This window comes from Grus americana, chromosome 6, assembly GCF_028858705.1.
Source record: "Grus americana isolate bGruAme1 chromosome 6, bGruAme1.mat, whole genome shotgun sequence".
NCBI lineage: Eukaryota > Metazoa > Chordata > Aves > Gruiformes > Gruidae > Grus > Grus americana.
In genome coordinates this window covers 27,292,246-27,316,724 of record NC_072857.1, presented here as the reverse complement: position 1 = coordinate 27,316,724, position 24,479 = coordinate 27,292,246, and the positions used below count along the sequence as shown (strand labels likewise).

Sequence of the window (24,479 nt, the reverse complement as noted above, 5' to 3'; positions counted from 1 at the left end):
CTCCTCTTTATTACCTCCTCAAATCAGAATCATATATTTGAAACATCTCAACTGTTTCTTCAGCAGCTGAGTATGCTGCGTGCCAAACTGGTGGCTGTAGGAAAAAGCAGCGCCAGGAAACTGTGCATTGTAAGCAAGATGTTTTTATACAAACTTCTGTAAAAGAAGGACCAAGTCCCTGAAATGGAACTAGTCTAGACAAATTACGCTGGAAGTACAAGTGGGCTAGGAGATATTATTATCCCCTCTGATACTAATTTTGGTTTTTTTAATTGAACCAGCTTGAACATGAGTTCCGCACGTAATAGAGAGATAACTTCTTCAGCAGGTTTAGTTAGCGTGGTGTAAAAGTGCTGTAGCACACTGTAACCTTAACCATATCAAGGCTGCAATTGGTTCCCAAGAGGAAATTTTACAAAGAAGGTTAAATTCTGCAAATGCTTACTCCCAGGCACACTGCCCACTACCTTGAGCAATGGCTGATGCAAACCACGACTGATCACAGCTTTCCACTCCAGAGCTGTGTCCCAGGACCCAAGCATTCTCCAAGAAGCAAGGCCAGCTGATATAACCAAAGTCAGGATGGACTAGCCTCTAACTTTTGACAAGTAGCAAAATAAAACAAAACAACAGGGGGGTAAAAAAGCCCACTACAGCCTACCACCTGCAATGGTGCAGGCAGGCATGCATTCGTCCTTGGGTAAAACCCACAGAAATTGTTGAAGCTCTACAACTGAAGAGTGTTCATGTATTCATATATAAAGAAACAGAGCCTGCTCTGCCCATGTAGCCTCCTGCAGCAGCTTGCAGGCTCCTAAGTTGGAGCTCACCTAACAGAACAGCAGTACAGGGATGGCAGAGGAAGGACAGCTGGCAACCAGGAGGGAAAGAGCAGAAGGTGTGGCAGAAACTAGTTAAAAAAAAAAATTTGCCTGCATTTTCAAGCTTTTCTTTGCTGAATTATGAGATAGACAAAATTTCACACACTGTGGCAAAACGGGTTCTTAATAAAAGACAGATGACTTCAGCATCATGTTGACTAGCTCCAGAGTTGAACAAGCAAAAGGTTAGTAGGAAACAGCACAGAAATGTACATGGAACAGACATCGTCACTGGCATCATTAGTGAAACCGTGGGACTTGCAATGATAAAAATAATCATCTGGACGAGAAAGTATGTCCAAGACAATAAAGAGGTCAAAGGATTGTCAATATGTATTTTCAAATCTAAAGCTAATTACTATCGCCTTAAAATAATATCTGATAAAGAGTACACTGTTCCCTCCCACCCAAGAATAATCACGAAAGTAAAAAAAAAAAAAAAAATCAAAAATCAATCTGGGTCAACTGCAACAAGAAAAAAATAAATGCAAAAATAGTGGAGCACTGGAGAGATGATCATTTGCCACTTTAAACAGAAGCTCCTAAAACAGTAGCAAATCAAACTTGCACAAAATGTCATTTTTTCCTGATCTGCTGTACTATGCAAAGGAATATTCAGATTAACATTTTTGGTTTCGTAAGCCTCTTTGCCAAAGGCAAAAATTTGGCTTCCTCTTACCTGTGAGAGGTTCTGCAGCGAGTTTCTGATGTCATGTAGAACCCTGCGCAGCTGCATCTCCACGGTGGAGGGAGGGTTGATGGCATGGGGTCGATGAGGAAATCCAGAATGCCTTGGAGAGAAGGGACAGCTGAAGGGGGGAAGCAAGGCGCTGAAGGAAGAGCCGGAGATGCTTGGGACACTGTGGGTGCTCAGCGTCCTCACGTGCTCGCAGAGCGGTCTGTCCTGCCACTCGGCGGGGAGCGAGTGCAGGGAGCACGTCGACTGGGACATGTGTGCCGGCGAGTGCAGCGGGCAGCTCTGTACTCTGGTGGGACTGGGCTCCTCAGACAGTCTGTTGGGCCCAGTCTGGGACCCTTCTTTTTTGGAGGATGAAGGCGCAATGAACAGCGTGGATTTGCACACCGGCTGGCTGGCGGCTGCCTCACCTTCACTTTTGTCATTCTCAGATACTGGTTTCTCATCTTCCTCCACACGTGTGTACTTGTAGGTGAAAGAAAGAGGACTGCATAGAGTCTCTTTTCCTGGAGTTAACTGGACATTCACAGAGGACACCACTTTCACTGGATTCAGCAATGCAGTTGGGAGAGACTGAGACCGCCTTAGAGGATAGCCCGATTCAGCAAACCAGAGTCTCTGCTTCCTCAGGAGATCTTTTGACTTAAGCAGAGTGCGTCCAGCCCTGGAATCAGGTGTGCTGATGATCCTCATCTCGGCTCTTTGCAAGGCGACGTGAACCCTGTCCACGGATGATGGGGAGGAGCTGTCACCTTCCAGAGACTCCATCGACTTGAGGATATGGTGTGTGTGGTACTGAGGAAACTCAAACACACTGCCTTCCTCCAGCAGGTCCAATTCTTTTTGCTCACTGGAAATGTCTTCCTCTTTAGAGCTGACCTCTCCTTGGCCTGTCTGTGATATATGAGATGACTTGCTTTCTCCTTCTTGATTTTCTTCAGTTTCATAGTCAATTTTTCTGTCTTCGGTCCTTCTGTTCTCAGAAGGTACCCCTACCTTTCGTCTCTCTACTTGAGAGATAATATCCTCTTCATCATCATCATCATCGTCATCATCATCTTCCTCCTCCTCAAACTTACTGAAACAGGACAGCTCCTTGGCTATTGGTGTCTTCTGTTCTTCACTATGTGATGTCACGGTTGTCTCACTGTCACAGCTGTCAGCACTGCTTCCCATGCCCTGCAAAGACTCCTGAACCTAGAAGAGACACGAGCCAGCAAAGGGGTGAACATACTGGAGACTCAACTACTGCCTTCTCAGGGGTCAGCCTAAGAGTCCAAGTCCATATTCCTTGGGCACTGTGGTAGGGAGCAGAATGAATAATACAAAATGCAGTTAGTGTGCACAAAAAACAGTGAAGGAGAACAAAGAAACCATAGTATCAGAGACGTTAGAAGCACATTGAAGTATGGCAGCAAAAGGAAAAGGGTTAAAAAAAAATAAGAGCAAACTATTCACGTTTCTTTGACTTGACAATAAAGTCTTTATTGCCAGAAGAACAGAAGTGACAGCAGAGTAAAAGAGTAAAAAGAGCAAAATGCTAGTATTTTAAGTAGCGATGAGAAAGGGATAGTGGGGTGGAAGTACATGGCATCTCCCGTATATAAAGGTTCACAGCGCTGAAACGAAGGGTGGTATTAGGGCATGCATACAGAGAAGTGAGGAGAACTGCAGACTGTAGCGAAACTAGTGTCACAGGACAACACTAAGAATGAGAAAACCACTCTGCCTATACACTCGGCCTGATTTAAGTCACAGAATCGTCTGAGACTGGGAATCTCACGTTAGGCTGCTAATCTCTACCGAAGACTGCATCCAGTACTATTACCTCATCCTCCCTTTCTTTCTCCTAATACTTCTTCCCCTTTTCATTCTATATCACAGTTTAAAACACAGCACATGTATTATGGAGATGCTAATGTAACAGGTAACAAATGTCAGGAAAAGTATCTATAAGAAAGGGCGGGGGGGGGGGAAGAGAAAAAAAAAATCTATGGATTACGAAGCATATTCCTTAGGCTGGCCTGATTGACTCGTATATTTACAAGCAGCCAAGACATTTTCATAAGAATAGGTGTTATGAAGTACAGTCTTAAAAGTTTACCATAGTTGAGGCATGAACTAGAAATTTAGAGAAGCTTTTCCCATCTGTAACTTCTGCAGTTCTCACTGCCATTAGGTTACTAACTATGAGATTCTCCTAAAGAGATTACTTATGGTGTACTTCAGGCAATAGTTCTTCCTCCAACCATCTAGAAGAAAATTTCAGTCATGGAGGTCAACTTCATAAGTATGTGCTTAGCATTGCACTCGGTGGCACAGTTACAGATTTGTATGAAAGACTGTACAGGTTCAGATACTGCTCAAGTCAAAGGTATTAAAAGAACAAAAGATTGTAATGTCTAGGTGAAATTAGGTGTGCTACACGTGTGCATATCTGTGTCTCTACTCCTCCATCACATTGTTCACTTACAAGTCAGGCAAGCAAAACTTCAAGAACTTGGATGGAGAATTCTTGCTTCTTTGGTAACATGAATCTCCGCTGCAGAATATCCCATCTTAATGCCAATATCTCCCTTAGAAATCTTTATTTTGGATGTCCAGGATGAAAGGCAATACAGTTCCAGATTTTGAGTTTTCTCCTGAGTTTCAGAGCAATGCTATGGCTGCTAGACTCAATTATTTAACAGTAGATGGCACTAACTTACCATACTTTTAAGAAACGCTATACACTCTTCTGTATCCCCTTCATCTTCTTTTCACAGGTTCTCTTCACTAGCTGCCAAGTTCTCATTTCCCCTAGTTTCATCATTCACCCATATTTTCAGAATTTAGCTCAGCAGTTGGTCTGAATAAAGCAGTGAAGGTGGCAGAAGAGAGCCTAGCGACTCCATGGCACAAATCTTGTGCAGTCTCAATACATCTTTTCAAAACAGTGTAATGGAAAGCAGAAAAATCTCATCCCTTTACAGCCAACAAAAATAAACTCCGCCAATCTTCCAGTGAAGGGGCACTTAGTTGCAACATGGTTTTAATGGACTTTGAATCAGGCTGCAACCAATATAAAGATCAGGAGTGAGCAACTCTACCCTGTGACTCCTTCTAACATGCCTGTCAACTTCAGTGTAGTCCCAGTGTAGTAGAGAGAAGAACCAGTATCTCGACCTATTATGCTCATTACAGAGACTCAGGCTCACGATTTCCCTTATTCACTCTCTCGCTCTTGGAAAGCGTAAGCTGATGTTTAAGGGAGACACAAAGACTAGCACTGTCTTGGCTTTCATTTTGGTATTCAGTTGAAAAACTACTAAACTGGAAAGCACAGGATACCAGTACCAAAATGGAAAAGCGATGTTGATGGATGAGGAGGGTGGGAATCTCTTCCGATTAAGTACCAAACAGCTTTAAAAATATTTGGTGTGCAACAAGGAAAAAAATACTGTAGCATAAAAAAAAAGTTCAGCAGCTGTAAGCCACAGAAATATTCCTGGTGATACCCAGACTCCCATCTTTGTATTCCTCCAGACTGTGGTTTAGGTCCCATTCAGCTAACTGATGGCCTTAAGGCCAGGATCCAACTCAAGACTTTTCTCTGGCTGACTGACAGGCCAACCAAATCATGGCTATTACTGTGTGAATGTTTTAGGAGAGGCAAGAGAACACCTCTCCAAAATATCAGGTACATTGCTGAGCAAACGTGTGTATTGAGCAGACGCCTAAGCACCATGCTGGAACAAAAGCCTCCCCTAAGAAACGCCGTCTCTGGTCAGTATCACGGCAAGTTCTGGGACCGAGATCAAAGGAACTGGAACAAGAAAGAACGTGGGAGCTCGAGATTGACTAGACAGTAGTATAGCTTCACAGTAAAGTTAGCATGAAATTGTTTTTCACTTTCTGTCAGCTGCTAACTAAAAAAATAGAAAAATACGCAAAAGAAAATGAGTGGGAAGGCAAAAATGATACAAGAAATTAAATGATCAGCAGAAAAGCTGTATTCTTTCATTACCTTAATCTATACCCACCGCAGTCATGAGAGGAACAGACTGCAATTCTGGAGCCTCAGTTGGTGAGAAAAGACACACCAGAAACAGCAAACAGGACGTACTGAATTTAGAGCTTATTCCAGGCCCAAGTACACCCAGATTATCCTACCAGAAAGCCTTTAAAATTTTAACACAGTTCTATAAGGGATTCAATAGGTCTAGCTCTGAATATGAGAAGTTTTATAGGATCTAGATTGATAGTCACGGTAACAGTCAAACATCAACATCCCTTCCCGGTCCCTACTGTCCCACAGTAATCGATAATATTTCAACCACAGCATGGGAACCTTACCTGAAGCTGATTAAATGGAGAACAATCTGTGGAGGAGTCCTCAGCAAAGCCACTGCTGTCAGAGTGCTGACTCGCGGTCCGTAACAGCTGATCTGTTTAAAACAAGCAAAACCCAACCGTAATTACTTTACAAATCACAACCTTTCATGCCTAACCACATTCAATACCTGCTTTCCTTTTACATCAGAGTAACATGAAGTGGATAACACAATTCCTTTTGAAATTCCACTTTGAACAATACAAATTGTTTGTTTCAAGCAAAACCTCTTCTCATGCAAAGCCCTACTTGTGAAACTTCGAGCAACGGTAGAAGAGGAACCATCTTTTACATTTTTCTTTCCTGTACTGTGGAAAAAACCCCACTCTATAGATGTTGCCACTGCTGGAGTTTTCCTTCCACAAAACTGAATCACTGGTTAATTCACATGCAGGCAGTGGAACAGTTGCTTTTGTATTGACACGTAGAGATTCACCACCCCTCCTGATCATGGAGATAAAGGAGATCACTCGTCTCCTGCCAGCCTACACCATACACCCAGAAGCCCATACACCCAGAACAACACCATCACATGAGCAGAGAGGGCGATGCACAGGACTCTGAGAACTGCTAGAGACGGTCCTCCACTGGTTTAGCGGACAAATACAAAACATCTCTGACACATCAACGGGCAATCTGCCAAAGCACATTCCCAGCACTCATTTTATACACAAAAGATAAGATCCTCCTGCTTCTTCCTTTCTATTTAGATTAGGTAAGTGTTAAAATAGCCTAAAGAGACTCTAAAATCCTCAGTGCTACCCAGAAGCGGTTTCCTCTGGTGGAAGCACTATAGCCACAAAGCTGCTTTTCAAGGAGAACTCAGCAAGCTCTGCAGTACAGTATTGCATGTGTATCGTTCCCTACTACACGCAGGAGGCACTCACCAGGTATGGGATTTACCTTATGGCACCATAAACATTTTGCTTAGCCAGATGGCAGCCTGGGCGGCAACTGTATCTGACCCCTAGTTCTCTGCAGAAGTGTAAAAGGTTGGAGATGGGATGAGACCACAGTGGCCTCTAGCCCCCAGACCCCTGCCTCCTCCGCCTCACCCTGGGGCGAAAGCTCGCTGCTGTCTTCTTGGAGGCTCAACGCAGAATTTTGCCCCACATTCCTGCAACCACTTAACTGTCATCATATAATTAAACCCAGTTCACAGCTCAATGCATTGGAATGCATTATGAAAACTGTTTTGAAACTGCTGGATATTCAGAACTAATTTTTTTCAGTATTAATTTTGATGAACTTTTCACTAACGCAGAAATAAAAGCCTGCACAGGCCCAGAAGCTTGTGAACAAGCAGCAGAGGCAAACTGCCCATTAAGATTCTGTATCAGCAATTTCACACAGCTTTTAGGGAGTGCCTTTCAAATTGTGCTGCTGTTCTGTTATCATGGTAGCCACAATATCCTGCGATGATAAACAACTTTTCTACCTCAAGACAGACATCCCCACCCAGCTCTCAATAAAGACAATGGAAATGACTTCCTTGAGAACTGGACTAGCTCTTATTAACTGCCCGATACAATTAATACAGCCGAAAGAGCGTGCCATGAACAGGTTGCCACTACAGCTAAGGCTGGTGGGAAGCTGCCACCTCCTCCAAGGTGAACAGTCACCTACTTTGGCCTCCTCTCTGTCCCTTTTCCTATTTGGTGAATTTTAATTTAAAAGGAAAAAGCACTACTGGTGAAAGCCTTAGCCACAGGGGAGAGGTACCAACTAGTTCAGGTAGAGCAATTCACCAGTGTGTGTGCTGGCATCTGGTTTCATGTGCATGAAGTTTGTCTCTGCTCAAGAAAAATATCGACCTGCCCTTCTATTTCCTTCTCAGTCAATATTTCCTTTTCGGCTATAAAAAAAAATTTCCATCTATATATATGTATACATGTCTCCTCAAATCAATTCCAGGCCTCCTCGGAGACACAGTACTAAAGTAAAAATCAGTGGTTTAAATCATTTTCTATAGCATTTCTTATTTACGCACATGCTTTGACAGCCTTACATCACAGATACTGTCAGTCAACTGGTCAGTCGAGAGCAGAGGTACCTGCCTCGTCGTCTTTATCCATGGCAAGAGACTAGCACAGCATGAACAGATTCAAACTGCCTTGTTTCCATCTAAGGAGACATCCCCTTAATACAGCCATCCCTTGCTTTCTGTGTTGCAGAGCTGCTAGGCTGTGGGGTTTTTTAATGTTTTAAAGCAAATCAGAGAAGACTTTTCTTTGTAAGTATGAGTAGTCTTCTACCACACCTTACCCTTGTCTCTTGCAAGTTTTCAGAGTTCTCCACTATACCACTACCATGCAGATGCAGTAAAATTTTTTAAAGAGCAGGAATCTCAAGTAGTGAAATGGCAAGATTTGGCTCTGTAAAGACTGGAAATACCAACTAGTCATTGGGATATACTGATACATAATTGTATCCACCCTCCTTGTCAACTGCTGATCCAGATGTACAACCTGGATGTCTCTCAGATTCAAGCAGACAAGGGGAAGGCCTGAAAATATTTTGGAAAAAAGCTAAAGAGTTACATTCAGATCTTGATTAAAATGCCTCCTGACAATGAGAAGTCTTAAGGGAAGGAGGCTGTGACAAGCTATGGCTCCCCTCCCTTCGCCTTGAATGCGGGAAACTCAGCACCAAAGGCTGGGCTGTAGGGGCTAACCTGGGATCATCCCTCGCCCTGAGTAACCCCACTAAGGCAACTGTACCTTCCACAAAACGGTCACCGCACGATGCTGACCCCGCAGCCCAAAGCTATTACCAACACTATGTAGAGGAAATCTTCTGAACTAGCGGGAGAAGGCTAGAGGCAGCATAACAAGGAAAGTGTGGGAAAAGGAACCAGCCAAGATGAACAAAATCAGAAGGAACAATCAAACTCACGTCCCAGTTAAACAGAGCACAAATGAAAATGCCCCTGGATTATTGTTTTAAGCTGTATAAAAAAAATAAAAATATTTTTAGGCATTGAATACATGCCAGAGAAATGTGGGTATTCAGAAATATATCAAATAAACTGACAAAGTTCTAAACAAGAACAGATGATGAAGAAACAAGTCTGTGGTTTATAAAACATGAGAGCACAGATTTATCGGAGAATCGCTATCAAATAGTGGAATAATTCATCTATTGTAAAATAATATTCAGCCACCAATGGACTGTCAGTCTCACCAATCCAAACAGTCCCATCAGGTACTCGTTTTACACTTTCTGCATCACTCGACCGCTCACACAGAAGAGGAGAAATACGTGGAAACTGCCCACAAAGCTTTAGTAACATCTATGTTTTTCTTGTACCTGCAGCGTTGGCAAAGCTCTAATGCACTTTGTATTTCACGCGATTATTAAATTGACATTCCCAACTTAGATATGAAGTATTCCATTACAAGATGAAATATCTGCTGCCCCCTTTTTCCCACATTGATCACACCCTGCACCTCAGCACTGCCAAAACCAGCCCAGCACAGAGCCCTGCTGCAGAAACTCTTCAGAGTCTCTGGGGATTTCCTCGTTTCTGGACAGATAAGCACAGACTCCCACAAATACTAAATCTGTTCCAAATGTTTTCTTCTCACTCCTCCATCTCCAATCTCCTGTGGAGCTGCACCCACAGAGAGTTATAAATACAATAATACATTAAGGACAGGAAGTGCTGATGATGTGGTTTCTTCACTTTCAAGAACTAAATTTTCAAAAATCAATCACTACTTTTGACTATCAGTGTCAGATGCCTTAAAAGAAAAAGGTTGGTGGCTATTCAAAATTCCACAGAGCCACTGATGTCGACAACCAGACACTCACAAATTACAGTGCCTCGAGAATACTTTGTTCTCTATGCATTGTACCTATATTTGTCTTGTTTGTTGGGCACATTTGGAATGGAAGGTGCTGCTGTATAAATACATCAGGAAGAATTTTGTTTTCCAACTAACAAACCTTCCTTCCAGATAAATTCACAATAAGTTTTTTTTATAGTGGACATTTAGCAGCACTGTGTGTTTACAGCACAAAGCAACTGAAGCTTTTCATTCTTCTCTACTGCGCTCCTAAAAAAAAAACCCAAATGCATGAACAAAAATACATTTGAGGTTTGCAGCAACAGAGGACAGAATGCCGGTTTTAGGCATAATGGCTGAACTAGTTCAGTTCAGTACCATTTGGAAGACATAACCTAAAAAGTACATCAAGCTAGTCAATACAATACAGAATTCTTTGTATCCCCCATAAAGCGTTTAACAAAGACAACACTATAGCAAAGCAATCATTTCCAAGCCACTTTTTGAAAATCTAAGCTTACCACTTGTAAACAAAGCTAATCTGAAATGAGAAACATGCTTTAATGAGGAGTCTAAGCAGCAGTAGACTCAGTGTTGTTCAAGCGTGTCTTAAGTCCTCAGACTATTTCAGCAGGAAAGAGAATCTCTTTTTTTTTTTTTAAATTCAAATACTTCACATCTTATTATAGGCCCTCTTAAAATGCCTTATAAACCGCTGTAAATGTCAGAGAAAGCATCTGCAGCCCTCTGTGTAGATGAAAAATGACACTGCAAGGTCTACAACAGTCTGTACTGAACAGCACTAACCCTGCTAATTGACACAGAAGTACCCCTACACGAAAAAGAAGTACAAATGTATTCCTTCAGGGGAAGAATTCATCTGGAACAAATTTTTTTGTTTATGAGTGCTTATGTACAGTAGAGCCAGCACCACTGAAGGAGGTGGGTCATCATGTATGAGGATCATTAACTGAAACCACGTTGCAACAGAAGACCGGTGCTTGAATTTCATGCTGATCCCACCTCAAGAGATTGCTAGTCAGAGTGGCATTTCACATTCAGACACAATGGCTAGCATTTTTAATAAGTGACCATTAACTTGGGATGCCTTCAAACTTGGTGAGCAACACTCTGAGAAAACAAGCCTCTACGTTGTCTCATGTTGGACAACTTGAAAAAAAAAAAAAGGCTACTGTTTTTTAACGTTTTGGATAAGTTCTCCATCAAATGCTGTCCCTCTTGGCAGTTTTACTGAAACCCATATAGAACAAAGTCCTAAGCTTTCCACCTCTTCCAGGTGAAATAAAATGTTGGTCTCAGACTAACTTTTAGCAAACATGCAGGCTTACCATCAGCACTGACATCCTTGTTAGGTAACTCATAGAAAACTCTAGGCAATACTTGCATGATAACAAAGCGTCACCACTACACTATGCCAAATGCATTCAGAAATGGGTGGGATATACCAGCTGGGAAACATGAGACAGCACGCCCTGCTTCGGCCATGCTGAAGACCTATTGCTAGAACTGCTGGCACCTTTCAGCGGGTACATACAGGACCACCTGACTTTTTTTCCTTGCACAGAGGAAGAAGAGGTTAAGATCGCTACTGGGATCAGAAAACAAAGAATTAGCATTTCAGAAGATTAAAAAAACATATTTTTCTCCTCCCTGACTGCAGCTCCTGGTTCCTTTAGTTGCCTTTCTCCAAAAAGCTCTTCCTGAAACTGCCGAGGCCAGGCAAACAAGAGACCTGACCTGTAAAGAATGCATCTCTTTACATGTAATCGCATAAAGCATGGAATCATGAACTTTAAAATACAGCCAAGGGAGAAATGCTGGGAACAGTTAGGGATGTAGTTTCTGGCGGTCCTTCTTGGTGGCCTGTGTTTGTAACAGAGGAAGACCAGTGAGTGCAATGCTGTGATGTGCAAAACACTGCTGAACCAGTAGCACAAGTTATCCCTAATAACCAGGCATTAACCTTCAGCGCTTAGTCCAGAGCATTCTCGACCACGTTACCGCAATTCAGCCGATAGTTCACAAGCCTGTCATTTGTGAAAAGGCAAATAAGACCATCTCTCTTTCTTAAGACAGGTTTTTGTCTCTCTTTAGTATCTAGAGATTCTAATGATGTTTCATCAAGAAATTACATTGCAGCTAAGCATCTCACTAAATCCAGCAAGCCCTATTTCTTCTTTAGTTAGACCAACCAGCCAGAAAACGGACTTCACTTGCCAACATTGGGCAAAGTTACAATCACAAAATGAACTTAAAGATCAGCTTTGTCTCTCTCCCAAGCCATAAAATACATAAATAAGAATTTGAGATGAAAGCACAAACTGAGTCACAAGAGCCAATGCACAGTTTGCCATGTGAAGGACTACAATTTCCATGTGGGTGCAGAGACAGACACTAGTCTTCTGTGCAGCCAGCTTGCAGACAGAGCAGCAGCACATAGGAAAAAGTTAGATGTATCATGCAATTTAGGTTTAAAACAATATAATTTTAGTTTAAATGGGTATCTTAAATTACAGGATCTGCCAGGGAAAAAAAATCCCATACAATCTGAATTAACATTTCAGTTCCTCTGATAGCATCAACTGTACAAAAGTGAAAACAGCCAGTGAGGTTATAGGGCTGTTATCTTGCCTGTAATTTGGTTGCCATTTTGCAGTAATGTTCTGTGATTTAGCTGAAAAAGAAACCCGGATCTTTTTTATTTCTAAAGAGAAAAGAAACTTTAGAAGTTTTAAATATCTGAATCAGTATTTCAGAGAGGGAAGGACACTCAGCAGCCTGCTGTCTCCTGGGAGTTGAAGTCTACTCACCTTTCCTTGACTTGGTCACTGCCAGCTGGTGAGAAGTTGGAACGTGCGGTAGATCGCCCTCTGTACTCTGGATCTGTCAGGAAGAGGAGATGAAATTTTTTCAGGACAACTGGAATATGTTCCTGTGCTTAAGAATGCCCAAGCTATATACACGGCACATGCGGTGGTTGTTGGGGTTTTTTTCTCCAGTCCAACAGCCTATAAAGATTGAGGGAGTCAATTGTATCTCCCTGAACAAAAGTCTTATTTCATCAGGTACTCAGCAATGCCCCGTAGGACAACAGTGATCCTTAGTACAGCACCTCTCACCCACAGCGCAGGGCTCCCCTCCCGTTACATTCACCATGCAAAAAGACCAGGAAATCACATCCTGTGACACTACTGAGAGTTCTCAGTTCCTCTTTGAAGAAAGACTGAAATAATTGTGTGAAAATACATTTGACCACCTTTAGACTACTACTGTCTTTTCCATTCAGCACTCTTGGCCCCTCATTTGAATATAAAGAACAAGCAAAATACATTTAGAAAAATATATCAAGAGGTGAGCACATAAGGATTGTCATCGGCTGCCCTGCAAGTATTTCCCACAAGCCACCAATCCTCCACAAGGACCCAGACACTGCCAGAACCTACTCCAGACTTCACCAAGCCATTAATCGTGGAAATACTTCTTGTGTCTACCAGTACAAAAAAAGGAAGATAACGTATTCAGAGCCATGCAGATTTCAACTGGGGAACTTAAAACTACATGAAAATTAATCCTATTACTGAATCACTTTGTGAAACACAGCCGTATTAAGAAAGCAGTTCTCAGACAACCGTTCAAACACTGAAGAGAATATGCCTAAAATCTCAACAGGGAGGCCTTTGTTTAGTTCAAAAGCTACAATAGGTTTTCTCTTTTGTGCACTACAGAAAAAATCCTGATGGTTCACATGCAAGTCTACATGCACAAAAACCCGAATCCCCCCTCCAAACCTTCCCTCTAATGGGCTGCCTGCCTAATTTCTAAATTACCAAGCAATGAAATTTTCATCTCCATTTTTGATCAACTTAAAAATGCAAAAACAGGATACTGATGGTTTTAAGCTCAAATTAGTATTTGGCTAAAGAAGAAGCTATATTTGCATCGATATCATGCGTACAGCAGCCACAAAGGCGCATATTTTTTTAATTCCAAGAGTTTTGAGATGTACTTAGCTTGAACTTTTCACCATTAGTAAGTGAACAGCATTACTCTTGTACAATAAATCAAGAGGCTTCTGTTCCTTTAGGAGATGAAGGCTGTACCAAAGGGTAAATGCTCATTTTGTCCAAACGCAAGGGAGTGTAGAAAGGGCTCACCATGAAAATTTAGGAAAAGTACCTTTTAAAACAATTATTAAAAAAAGAAAGGAACTCTTACAGGCCCCTTGATTGGACTGGCCTTCCAGGAAAGGTGTCTTGATTCTCTGAAACCTTCCTGTTTCCGACGGCTAATTTTGCAGCCTCCCAACAGCTAAGCCTCTTCTCATCTAAATGCCCTCCACCTCCTGTCCTTGGCTGGGAGACAGCATCCTGGCCGCGTCCGCAGCACGGTGCAGCTCCACGAGCACGCAGAAGCACTCCCCTCTCCTTCCCCATCCCTTCAGCCAATATTGATGCTGGTAAGTGACCTTCGGGACTGTAATTGGCCACCTCAGGAGCGGGCGTTGGAGGGAAATCCTGCCCTGACTCACTCTCGCACTAGCTATCTTCACAGCCACAGACTTCCGAAGGGCGCTCAAACCTCCAAGGCATTCATAAGCGTGGAAAGAGCTTCCTTGATATATCTGTCATCATTCTTATGTGGATGAATGCACTCCAAGCCAAGCTGGGGAAATGGAGGGAGGAGTTACTGTCACTGTTTCTAATACAGTTTATTGTTCATTATACCCTGCTTAGAGACACGCAAAAATAAAATCATGCTGCCAGGTATTGTTCTAAGTTTCTTCAAGAAAACCGAATCCCTCCCTCCCAGGGATCTGAAGGCAGTTGATATGTATATATTATATTGCGTAAACAAAAATTCACCACAATCCCATCCCACATCACATGTTGTCTTGCCAAAACAGCTGTGTTTATGCACTGGCATCACTGCAAAGTGTGTCAACCAAAACTTTGCAAACACATTGCATTTGGCTTGTGCAGAATTCAGCAAGTCTTCTTCATGTCATAACCCTTTACAGTCCAACTTACTCTGAAGGAAAATTCCATTCCTTTTTTTTTTTTTAATTAGTTGTTTCGACTTTACCCAAGAGTACCAAAAAACAGATTTCTCCTCTGGGATATGTGAAACCAGTCCAGCTATCAAGAACATAGCAAAATGCATTGCCACTCAGACCCCTCCCATTGTGCCAATGCAAACATCTGTGCAGCTACACAACAAACTGGATCAAGAAAATTGTCTGGCTGAAAACTAAGCCAGGAATAATAAATAAATCAGAATACACTGGGTTTCTTTTTCCCCTCTCAACTGGACCAGTCTTTTGTTCTGATTCAGAAGATGTACACACAACATGTGAGCGATGACACACAGGCACAAACAAGTGGCAAGAACTACCAGAGGCTGGATTACCTCTTTCTACTTAATGAGTGCCTTCAGCTACAATATTAGTTGATCTAGAGGAGCCTCAGAAGCCTGCAGTGCCAATACGACACTAGACATAGTATCTACTAAATCATTTCCTCATTTGCTGTAAAACTCTGGGGTTTTTCTATTCACTTGCTTTCTTCACTCATTTCACCAATTAAATCACAATCCTTCATTTTACATAGGTATTTCACACAGATGAAAAAGTTAACTGCTGAATTGTTAACAACAGCCACTTTGAAACGTGTTCACAAAAACACCTGCTCATTTAAGTTACGACAGATCTTACAATTCAAGGTGTAAGTCTATGCAAAAAAATGCATTCTTGAATTAAAACAAACAAACAAATCACAGGAGCCTGGAAATTAAAATCTCTTTACGACAATTATCAATCTAAAAATTGATACATGCATTTATGAAGACATTAAAAGGCAGCTAGCACAGAATGTGTAACTAAGCTCCCACCAAAGGCACATCAAACAGCACCCTTCAGTGTGCTAATTTCCAGAGAACAAACAAATCAACATATAGTAGATCACCATTAAAACCAAAAGTTGCACAAGATGAGCACCTCACTCTACTTGACAGACCCTTTCCCTTTCATGCAACAACACTCTTGCTCCATCCACAAATTATCCTCAATCAGTATCAACTGATACACTGAATTTACTTTTAGGCAACAAAAATAGATTTCCAGTTAGCAATTTGAGCAAAGCAAAAATTTAAAACCAAAGGCTTTTATAGATATAAAGGTGAATCTAGATCTATTTCCACAGGAAAAGTTCCTAGTAGTTTTGCAAGTGACTGCAATTACCTGAGCTCAATGAAAAAAAGAACGAGAACTTTCCTGCTGACTCTCAGGAACAACAACAGCAGCAGCACCAAGTTATTTCATTACAAGGGTCGATTACAGCAGCCTACCAAGAGAGAGCGACAACTGTCCTAGCACTCAGAGAATTTAAAGTATTCCTGGAGAAAATACTGTCAACTGCACAGGAGAGAACATTCCTCTGCTGGCAGCCAGCAAGTTATGTAAACTGTATGCAAAAACAAAGCCATCTATCTCCACCTACCTCTTCCATCTCAAAGGAGTCCTTCTGCTGCTGCATTACATTCATTAGGGACGGGTTCGCGAGGGGAGCGCAGAGGTCTCTACCCGGCGACGCTGCGGGCAGCCTCTGTGTCGAGGTGCTGCTGTTGGATGTGTTGGAACTGCTGCTGAGGCTTGGTGAGTCCAAAAGACCAGATTCTTCACACGGTCTATCCTGGGTGCTTGCCAACCTGCCGCTTTGCACATCTGCTGGAGGCACAGTACCCTCTTGCTTATCATCAGTCCCAGCAGAAAGGCTTGCAGGTTTACACGTGTCCACAGCATTTGTCTGACTACTGGCTATCTCCTCTTTTACAGTAGCCAAAAAAGAGGGAGAGTCTTTCTTTTTAGAGTATTTTGGTAATTTAGATTCGTTTTTAACACCATTTTCCTCGCTGTCTTGTTCAGCTGGACTTTTCCCTTTTTCAACAGGTGAAGGAGTCGAGGAGCCGCTACCATCGGCTTGCTGTGTGCCGCACAGATTGAGCTTAGATAAGGTCTTCATTAACCGACTGGCTGTATTGCTGCGATTTAAAGGAGGAGGGCTGGATGCCTCTTTGCTGGAAGACACTGAATTCATACTACCAATTTTCTGCAAAGGAGTCCCAGAGACTTGAGAATACAAAGAAGAAAAAGCATTGGCCACAGTAGTAAGCACTTCAATCTGACGAAAACGACCTGCACAAGAACAAAACATAAGGCAGAGTTTATGAGGATGTTTGTTGTCATCACACCCCAGACCTCTTGATCCATCTCTACACGATGGTTTGAATTCTCAGAGACAGCTCATTTTTTCATTTCTGAAGAGGGAATTTTCATCATAACCTCTGCCCACCCTCACCCCCAAATCTCCTCCTGCTTATATCAAGGGCCCCAACAGTTGACTGAACACTGCCTAGTCCTGTAATGCGAAAGTTATACCACACAGTGTGGAAAAATGGAAAAAACTTTTGCAAGAGAGGACAAAATCTTTGCAGGGGAACAGCGAGGAAAGCTTTCACAAAGTAAAAAAAGGACACAGGTACATGTGTGCAAGTTAATTTACAAAATGCCACGAAGATAAGGGTTACTCGCATTGCTCTCTCCGTCTACAAGAGGACATTTCAGCTATGTCCTCATTTCAGCAACACTCATTACTGACCTAACAAAGCTCTTGTCCAAGTCAATAGAAACACTGGCCCAGATTTCAATAACTACAGAAGTAGGTCACTGCTGACAGATTTCAAAAATCCCACCCGGATACTGAAGAACACAAGAAAAAGATAGATAACTGCTATTTGTTTCAGTGCTCTAAAGCTACAAGGGAAGACGAGCTTAGGAGCAAGAAGCAGGAATGATACAAAACCAGAAGGCAACGCATCTTACAGGGTGCCTGTCACTTCCCTCCCCCACCATAAATCCTTTCCTCTCACCCCAAGGTGTACAACACTGATGGTCACCTCTTGCCATGTTTAATACCAGGCAAGAGTTTTATCATGGATTCCGGAGGCAATTTGTCCTTTAGACTGTAACAGGGTTTTGCCAAAACACTAGATATACACCTTCTTTTAGAGTTGTATACATAGTTCACAACCTTAAAAATAAACTTTGCTTCAAAAACATACTTACTTGTTAAAGCAAAATTTGGATTTTCCACTTCCATGCGCTGTATTTGGGCATTCAAAAACACTTTGATATCTATCCCTCTGGCAAATGATGATGAATTAAAAAATCTTGCTGGAATTTTTGAAGCAATATCTGGTTCATCTCTTCCAAATCCAAGGTTATAGAGCACTTCTTCAGGATCTTCCTCATAAAGCTCCAGTAATTCAGAAACACTAAACAAATGAAAAGATGTTTACGATCTACTTGTCTCTTTTTAAGACCCAGTCCCTTCTGTCCAACTGTTAATTCAGCCCAGTAGCCAGCTTGGTCTATTGAGCTTTTGATTCCTACAGCTCAGTCTACTTTAGGAAATAATTGTGGAGATCTCTGCATCTGAAGTTTTGGTTCACATCACCAGAGATATCAGGCCAGAGATGTCTGAGATCCAATCCTTTAATTTATAAAGTCAGCCCTTATTCTGCAGAACTCTGATTTTAAAATGTCAGGGCCCAAAAATGTTTGGGCTCATTTGTTAGTATTTACTGCAAACCACAACTAAAATCAAACAGCACTTTTTCAAGCAACCAAATGAAAATTCCCTTCTCAGCTACTAAGTGCAACAATGCACATAAATCAAGCCAAGTCCATTTAACTGAGGAGCAGAAGTAAGTTTTGCCAGCAAAATGCAGCCAAATTCCACTGAACTGTGCCACGACCTTCAAAGCATAGTACTCTTTTACCTTGAAACAGTCGCACTGCTTTTTCCAGACCCGGTGGAGTTCATACTTCTCCCCTTCTGGTGGAACTGCAGCCTCCTCTCCTTCGCCAGCACACCATTGCTGTCAACACAAACGGAGAAGACCCCTGCGATAAACCCCTTTCGTTCGGGAACTCGATTCTCCGTCTCGGAGGAGAGCTAAGCCTCCAGCACTGCTGAATTTCTCTTTTCCCCTTCAGCGTTATCTGGTTTATATTAGCCATGTCATTTATTGAAATACAATAACAAAAGCAAACCCTGGGACGCCTCAGTAAAAATGTACGTAGACAGTAAGAATTTGAAGGCAAATGCAAGCTGAATAAACAAACCCCTGATCTCCCCTCGCTGCCCCACCCTCCCCGATCCCACCCTCCTCCAGCAAGGAAGCCCGGCCTCGGGTGAGCTGCCCTGTCCTGCCTTGCCCTGCCCTTCCCCGCGCCGCTGCCTCCTCTGGCAGGGCCACCTCTCCACGGCAGGACCACCTCTCCACGGCAGGACCACCTCCCCACGGCTCAGGTACCCGGCCCCCCTGACCCTTGGCTGTCACCTGCACAAGGCTGCGAGCCACCCTAGCAGCGGCCGGGGAAGCCGAAGAGGCTCCAGACTGGAGGAAACGGAGCAAGACGAGCTCCAACCAAGACTGCCGGCCAGTTTCTTTCCCAATCCCAAACTATTTCCTCCCTGCATCTGGAGAAGCCGCCTCAGCATTAGGTGGTACCCTGGCCTCAAACCTACCGTTACTGACAATCTCTCTGGAGGACAAACCTTCCCAGGGTGAATTTTACTGTATAAATCCTAACACACACACACCCCAGAACAAACACCAAGAAACCAAAGAATTCACCTAAAAGTGCATTCACGGAGCCCGGCTCAGGAGGAGTAGCGAGGATGCTGCCCACACGGCCGTGCTGGTATTTGCCGAAGGCTCAACAGGGGTTTTAGTCACAGCACATTCTATTTAGAAGCTCTCCCTATAAAGCAGGCTCTCTCAAAGTCTTTTTCTCCCCACTCTCAAAGGATATCTGCTCTGAAACGTAACACTAATTTTCCCTTGACATTTCTGAAATGGCAAGGCATCAATGAGACAAAGAAGGTAAATCATACTGAGTTACTTAGAAGATGTGGCATTTCTCTGTTTTCCTCCTGCTACCCCAAAATCTACGTCAGGTCTGCTGGAAGAATAAAAATTTGCGCTTTTTTCTGCATTTTATAATGACTGTTCCTGTGCTATTTGGATCTTCTCTTTCCTTCTCACGTAAGCTGACATGACCAGAAGAACTTTAGCTCTGAGGTAGCCTCCACGACTTCCACTGCCCCCTCTTCCTCCCACCCTCCAGTATAAATATTTATCTGAAGTAAACAACAACAAAAAGAAAGATGTTTACCATGTTTCCATTTGAGTATCACTCCGTAGATGATTAGCTGTAGAGAAACAAGAAGTTGTTACACACAGACCTCTTCAAAATTACAGTTCCCACAACCGGTATGAAGCAGCAGGCAGCGAGCACGTTTACCAATACTCCCACATAAGCCAAGTTTTTTTTTTCCCATATAAATGCGATTGTCAAGTGTTTCTAGTATACGGCTGATATAAAGACGATCTGGTTTATTCAGGCTATGTTTAAAATAAAATCTCACATGGACACATGTTTACATACTGTCATTAATCATATTAACTGGAAATTTTACGTGTGGTAAGCTAGTAATTGTTATATAAACCATTTATTGCTTTGCAATTGAAGAAGCGATTATCAGCTGCAGGGCTGTTCCTGGGCGGGAAGAGGAGGAGGAGAAGCAGACACGCAAGGATTGCTCCGGTAGAGAAAGTAAGGAACGTAAGAAAGGCAGCTGGCTCCACGGCCAGGCACTGAGACTGTATTCCTTCGTCGTGGCAGCAGCACAGCCTGCTCTCAAAGCGGGGCAGGGCCCCGGCTGCCCGAGCTGCGCAATCCACGGACAACAGCGAGGCGAAGGCTGCAGTGCCGAGGGCACCAGTGGCTGCATTCGGAGTCGAGAGGGCCCTGGAGAGAGGCCGGCCGAGAGGTACCAAGCACCTGGTCACCAGCCTCCGACAGGGAAGTTGGCGCTTTCTGCAGCTGGATCAGCCCAGCTCCTCACAGGAACATCCCAGGCAGCATTATTCTTTCAGAAAATCAACAGCCTGTCAAGCCAGAGAGTTGAGCGCCAGCCTTAAATTATGGGTTCCCCAAAGAGGCGACTGAACATTAACAAACTCGCCCCAGGAGACAGATAAGGAGCATGTATGTGCTATAGCAGCCCTCAGAATCAGCTATGGAAAGAGCAAAATAATGTCAAACGCGATGCAGGAAAACCCTGCACCTCAACTCGCTGTGCCAGAGGGGTACAGCCAGCAACAGAAAGCAAACATGGAAACCTCACAACCTCTCTCTTCAGAGGCATCACGAAGAAACTTAAATGTATACAAAACGCAGACGCCACATCTTTTTTTGTTTGTTCGGGTTTTTTTTAATATTCTTGCCTATAATGTGGAGGTGAGCCTATCTATGTGGATTAGCTGGTGACTGGTGCAAACAGCTGAACTATGGGTTCTAACAGCTCAGCAGGGGCCGGGGGTTACAGGACCCTGCCCGATGCCCTCCGTACCATTCACACAGGGCTCTGGCTCGGATCTGGAATCAGGCAGCCACGGGTGCACAAGGGCAGGCCATTCATACCAGCCTCAAAGGGGCTGTCTGTCTGGCAGGGCATGCAGCACTGCTCCAAGCAGCTCTGTTGTCCCCTTGTTCTCAGATGGGAAACAAAGCCCTGCAGAAACACCCGCGCCCTTACCCAGGAAAATCAACCAGTCATTCTAGTGTTGGGACCTTTGTCATCTGAAAAGGAGGGAGACGACCTGCCTATATCATGCTAAAGGCTCATAAAAACCAGAAATCCTTGGCAATGATAAAGGGAAAAAATTGAAAAGAAAAAAGTAACCTGATGTATTAAAATGTTCTGACTCTTGTATTATTGGCCATGTGCTCAGAGTTTCGATTATCATTACAAAGAAACTTTTCCTATGAAATATTTGTACTGCAGGCAATCTAACAAGCAGAAAAGACTATCAGAAAGAAAATTTAATCCTATTTAATCTATTGCAGTAAGGGACTCATTTACTGCTTCTCCATCATTATCAGATCAAGGTCATTAAGTCATTATCAGATCAACTGTTTTCCTTAGAAGTCTTGAATCTTTAAAAATTAAAGACATTTCCTTCCTCCAGGCCCTGTGCCACTACTGTGACAGCACTAGCAAGACTGTTGTGGAAAAAAGGGCTTTCTGACAAAGTTCTGATACTTTGCAAAAGGTGTAGTTCAAAAAACATTAAAAGCTAAAGGAGGGAGTGGGTGGGTTTGCCTTCTTTTTTTTAACACTGAAAACAGATATTGTCTTATATCCCCTATCCTGCAGATAACCCCAGGACCTGGGTTGTGAGACTGTTTTTTGATATTTTATTTCAGGATGCTGCTGTTAGAACAGGATCCACAGTGCTTTTGGTTGTTTGTTTATGGACACCTCTAACCCACGATCAACAGAGAAGCTAGAAGTCTTTTTCTAACAAAAAAGTCGACCATGAACAGCCACATCTCCTTCCCCTTAAAAAAGGGAAGAGAAAGAACGGGCAAGCAGCTAGCGGCAGCAAAGCGTACATCATGGCTGATCCAAAATACTTACTCAGCTTTGGTGCTTTTCATTTTTAAAAGCACTTATCCCTGAACGGGTCTGCCTCTTGGCTGACAGAATTTCATTCCTCCTTTCAAAAGTCCGCACATGCCACTCCCAGGGGATTCAGTGGAAGTGGGGCAGGCATGGCTGCCAGCAGTAACCCATGGACAAGAAGAGCAAGTAGGAGAAACCACTTTCTCACTGCCTCAGTGAGAGCTCCAGGCTGTGCTGCTGCTGTGGGCATTAAAGCGAGAAGGCAGAAGCAAACTTAGGGCTGCCTCTGACCTTCAGGTTAGACCAGAATGTTTAACACCAGCGATGGTCTAATAAGCTCAAAAAGCAAATCTTCCTGCCTTTTTCTACATGCTTCATGCTGGTTTTCTAGCCAGCTTTATCAACTGCCTTTGACCAGAAGGGAAATGCTGTCTTTCAAAATAAAAATCAGATGACTGAACATAATTTTTTTTTTCTAGAAAAAAGAGTCATAATCCTGCCACACCCACCTTCGGCTCCCAGGGATAAGTCATCTTCAAAACTTCCTCCATTTCTCACCAGCATGCCTGAAAACGTACAGTTAGCAGTTCAACAACTAGAATGCTGCAGTGTTTTCTTTGCAACAGCTTAACTAAAGATATTAGCAAGACACTTCAGTTGATACAACAGGATATAACCAGGCTATATTTACGATTCCTGCACTACTCATACACTGAAAACACACTAAGAAGTGACAAGTTACATTTGAGAACACAGAAAAATTATTTTGAAAGAGAATGACTACAACGCTACTTTAGTTTTGTGCTCAGAAACATCCCTGAATTGACCTACAACCGAATTAATTGCAAGTGGGAACCTGGAGGTACCACCCAACACATCTGTGCCTTCTGCTGCTACATTATCTATGCTCCAGACATCTTACCAGGGGGATCCAAAGTCTGAGTCCAGCTTAGGCATTCCTCTCTCCCTGTACCAGATTAAGAGCTGAAGCAACGACTCCAGGCACAGCAAGTAATTCCTCTGCACCCTGTCACTACCTGCGCGTTCTTGCTGTACTTTGAACTTTAGTATTCGGACCTGCTCAAATAGTAAAATTTTCAGGTGTGGCAACCAGAGTTATTAGACAGAGACTGCCTCATGCCCGCCAGCTTGGAGAGGAAATTACAAACTCCCCATTCTGCATATTTGGGGGGGGGGGGCGTTTAGGGCTTACTAAACTCTCCAGAAAGACTTATTCAGGATCTTTTCCCCCTTCTCCAGTTTCTCGGGCAGAACTACTTCACAGCGAGAATAACTCAGCAACGCCAACTAGGCTGTGGTTTGTGTCGCTGCTAACGAGCAGAGGTCCCAGGTGAACATCCACGAAAGCACAGTTCCCAGCAAAAGCGATTTCAGAAGGTAAAGCCTTTCCTTACCCTTCAACAGAGGATTGCTTTGCTCATCCAGGGAGGCTCCCAGAGGCGTTCTGAAACCACAGAAGAGATTAATACTACTTTAAAAACTTGCTGCTTCATGTCCTTCCTTACAGTGTGTAACAAGCTTGTGATAGCAGCAGTTGTCCCTCCCTCCGCCCCCAGAAAGCACAAACATCTGAGGACTGGCAATAACTTCCTAAACAATCCCCAACCCACTGAACAAATATGCCTTGTAGGGAAAAACAACAAAACAGGTTAATAACAACTGCAACGTTCAGACACCAGCCAGTAGCAAAGCTTTGGGGTCAGCAGCCCTCTCTCGAGGAAAATCACAAGCTTGTCAGCAAAACACCCAGAAAAAATGATCGTGGGTTTTTGAATGGCCTAATTCAATCTCATTTATATGGCAAAAATTGTTGCCATTTTTCTGTACATTTGAAACTTCTTGGAGAGAGGGGTGACAAACTGTATTTGGTGATCAGGAACACGATAAAAATCTTGACAGCTATGTCAGATGTCACTTGCCAGTTCTGATACTTTATAGACTCTTCATGTTGGTTCTTATTTGGATGATCCCTCCTATTGCTGCTCCCTGAAGGGCAGGGGATTTGATGAACCTCATGGTGCCCAAAGGGAGCAGCAGCAACCGCACAAATGGCAGGTCCAGTCCCTCTCTGGGTTCACGCTACAGATGCTGGCACCAGCTGGATGTTTCCACATCTTGTCTCTGAGACTTGTTTAACCAAAGGCCTGTCACTATTAAGTAGTGCAG

At 43.2% G+C, this 24,479-nt stretch overlaps 1 protein-coding gene across 2 annotated transcripts in view; it reads right to left on the bottom strand.

Annotated features, from left to right (window-relative positions):
* Window positions 1–24,479, bottom strand: part of ITPRID2 (ITPR interacting domain containing 2) — a 43,257-nt gene that overhangs the window by 12,975 nt on the left and 5,803 nt on the right. For both annotated transcript variants that reach the window (XM_054829737.1, XM_054829736.1), the window contains exons 4-12: window positions 23,708–23,757; window positions 22,802–22,858; window positions 19,997–20,033; window positions 18,595–18,693; window positions 17,879–18,087; window positions 16,254–16,948; window positions 12,570–12,642; window positions 5,914–6,005; window positions 1,561–2,775 (exon numbers count right to left, since the gene is read on the bottom strand). In XM_054829737.1, the coding sequence (XP_054685712.1) occupies window positions 1,561–2,775; window positions 5,914–6,005; window positions 12,570–12,642; window positions 16,254–16,948; window positions 17,879–18,087; window positions 18,595–18,693; window positions 19,997–20,033; window positions 22,802–22,858; window positions 23,708–23,757 (2,527 nt within the window). The remainder of the gene's footprint in view (window positions 1–1,560; window positions 2,776–5,913; window positions 6,006–12,569; window positions 12,643–16,253; window positions 16,949–17,878; window positions 18,088–18,594; window positions 18,694–19,996; window positions 20,034–22,801; window positions 22,859–23,707; window positions 23,758–24,479) is intronic.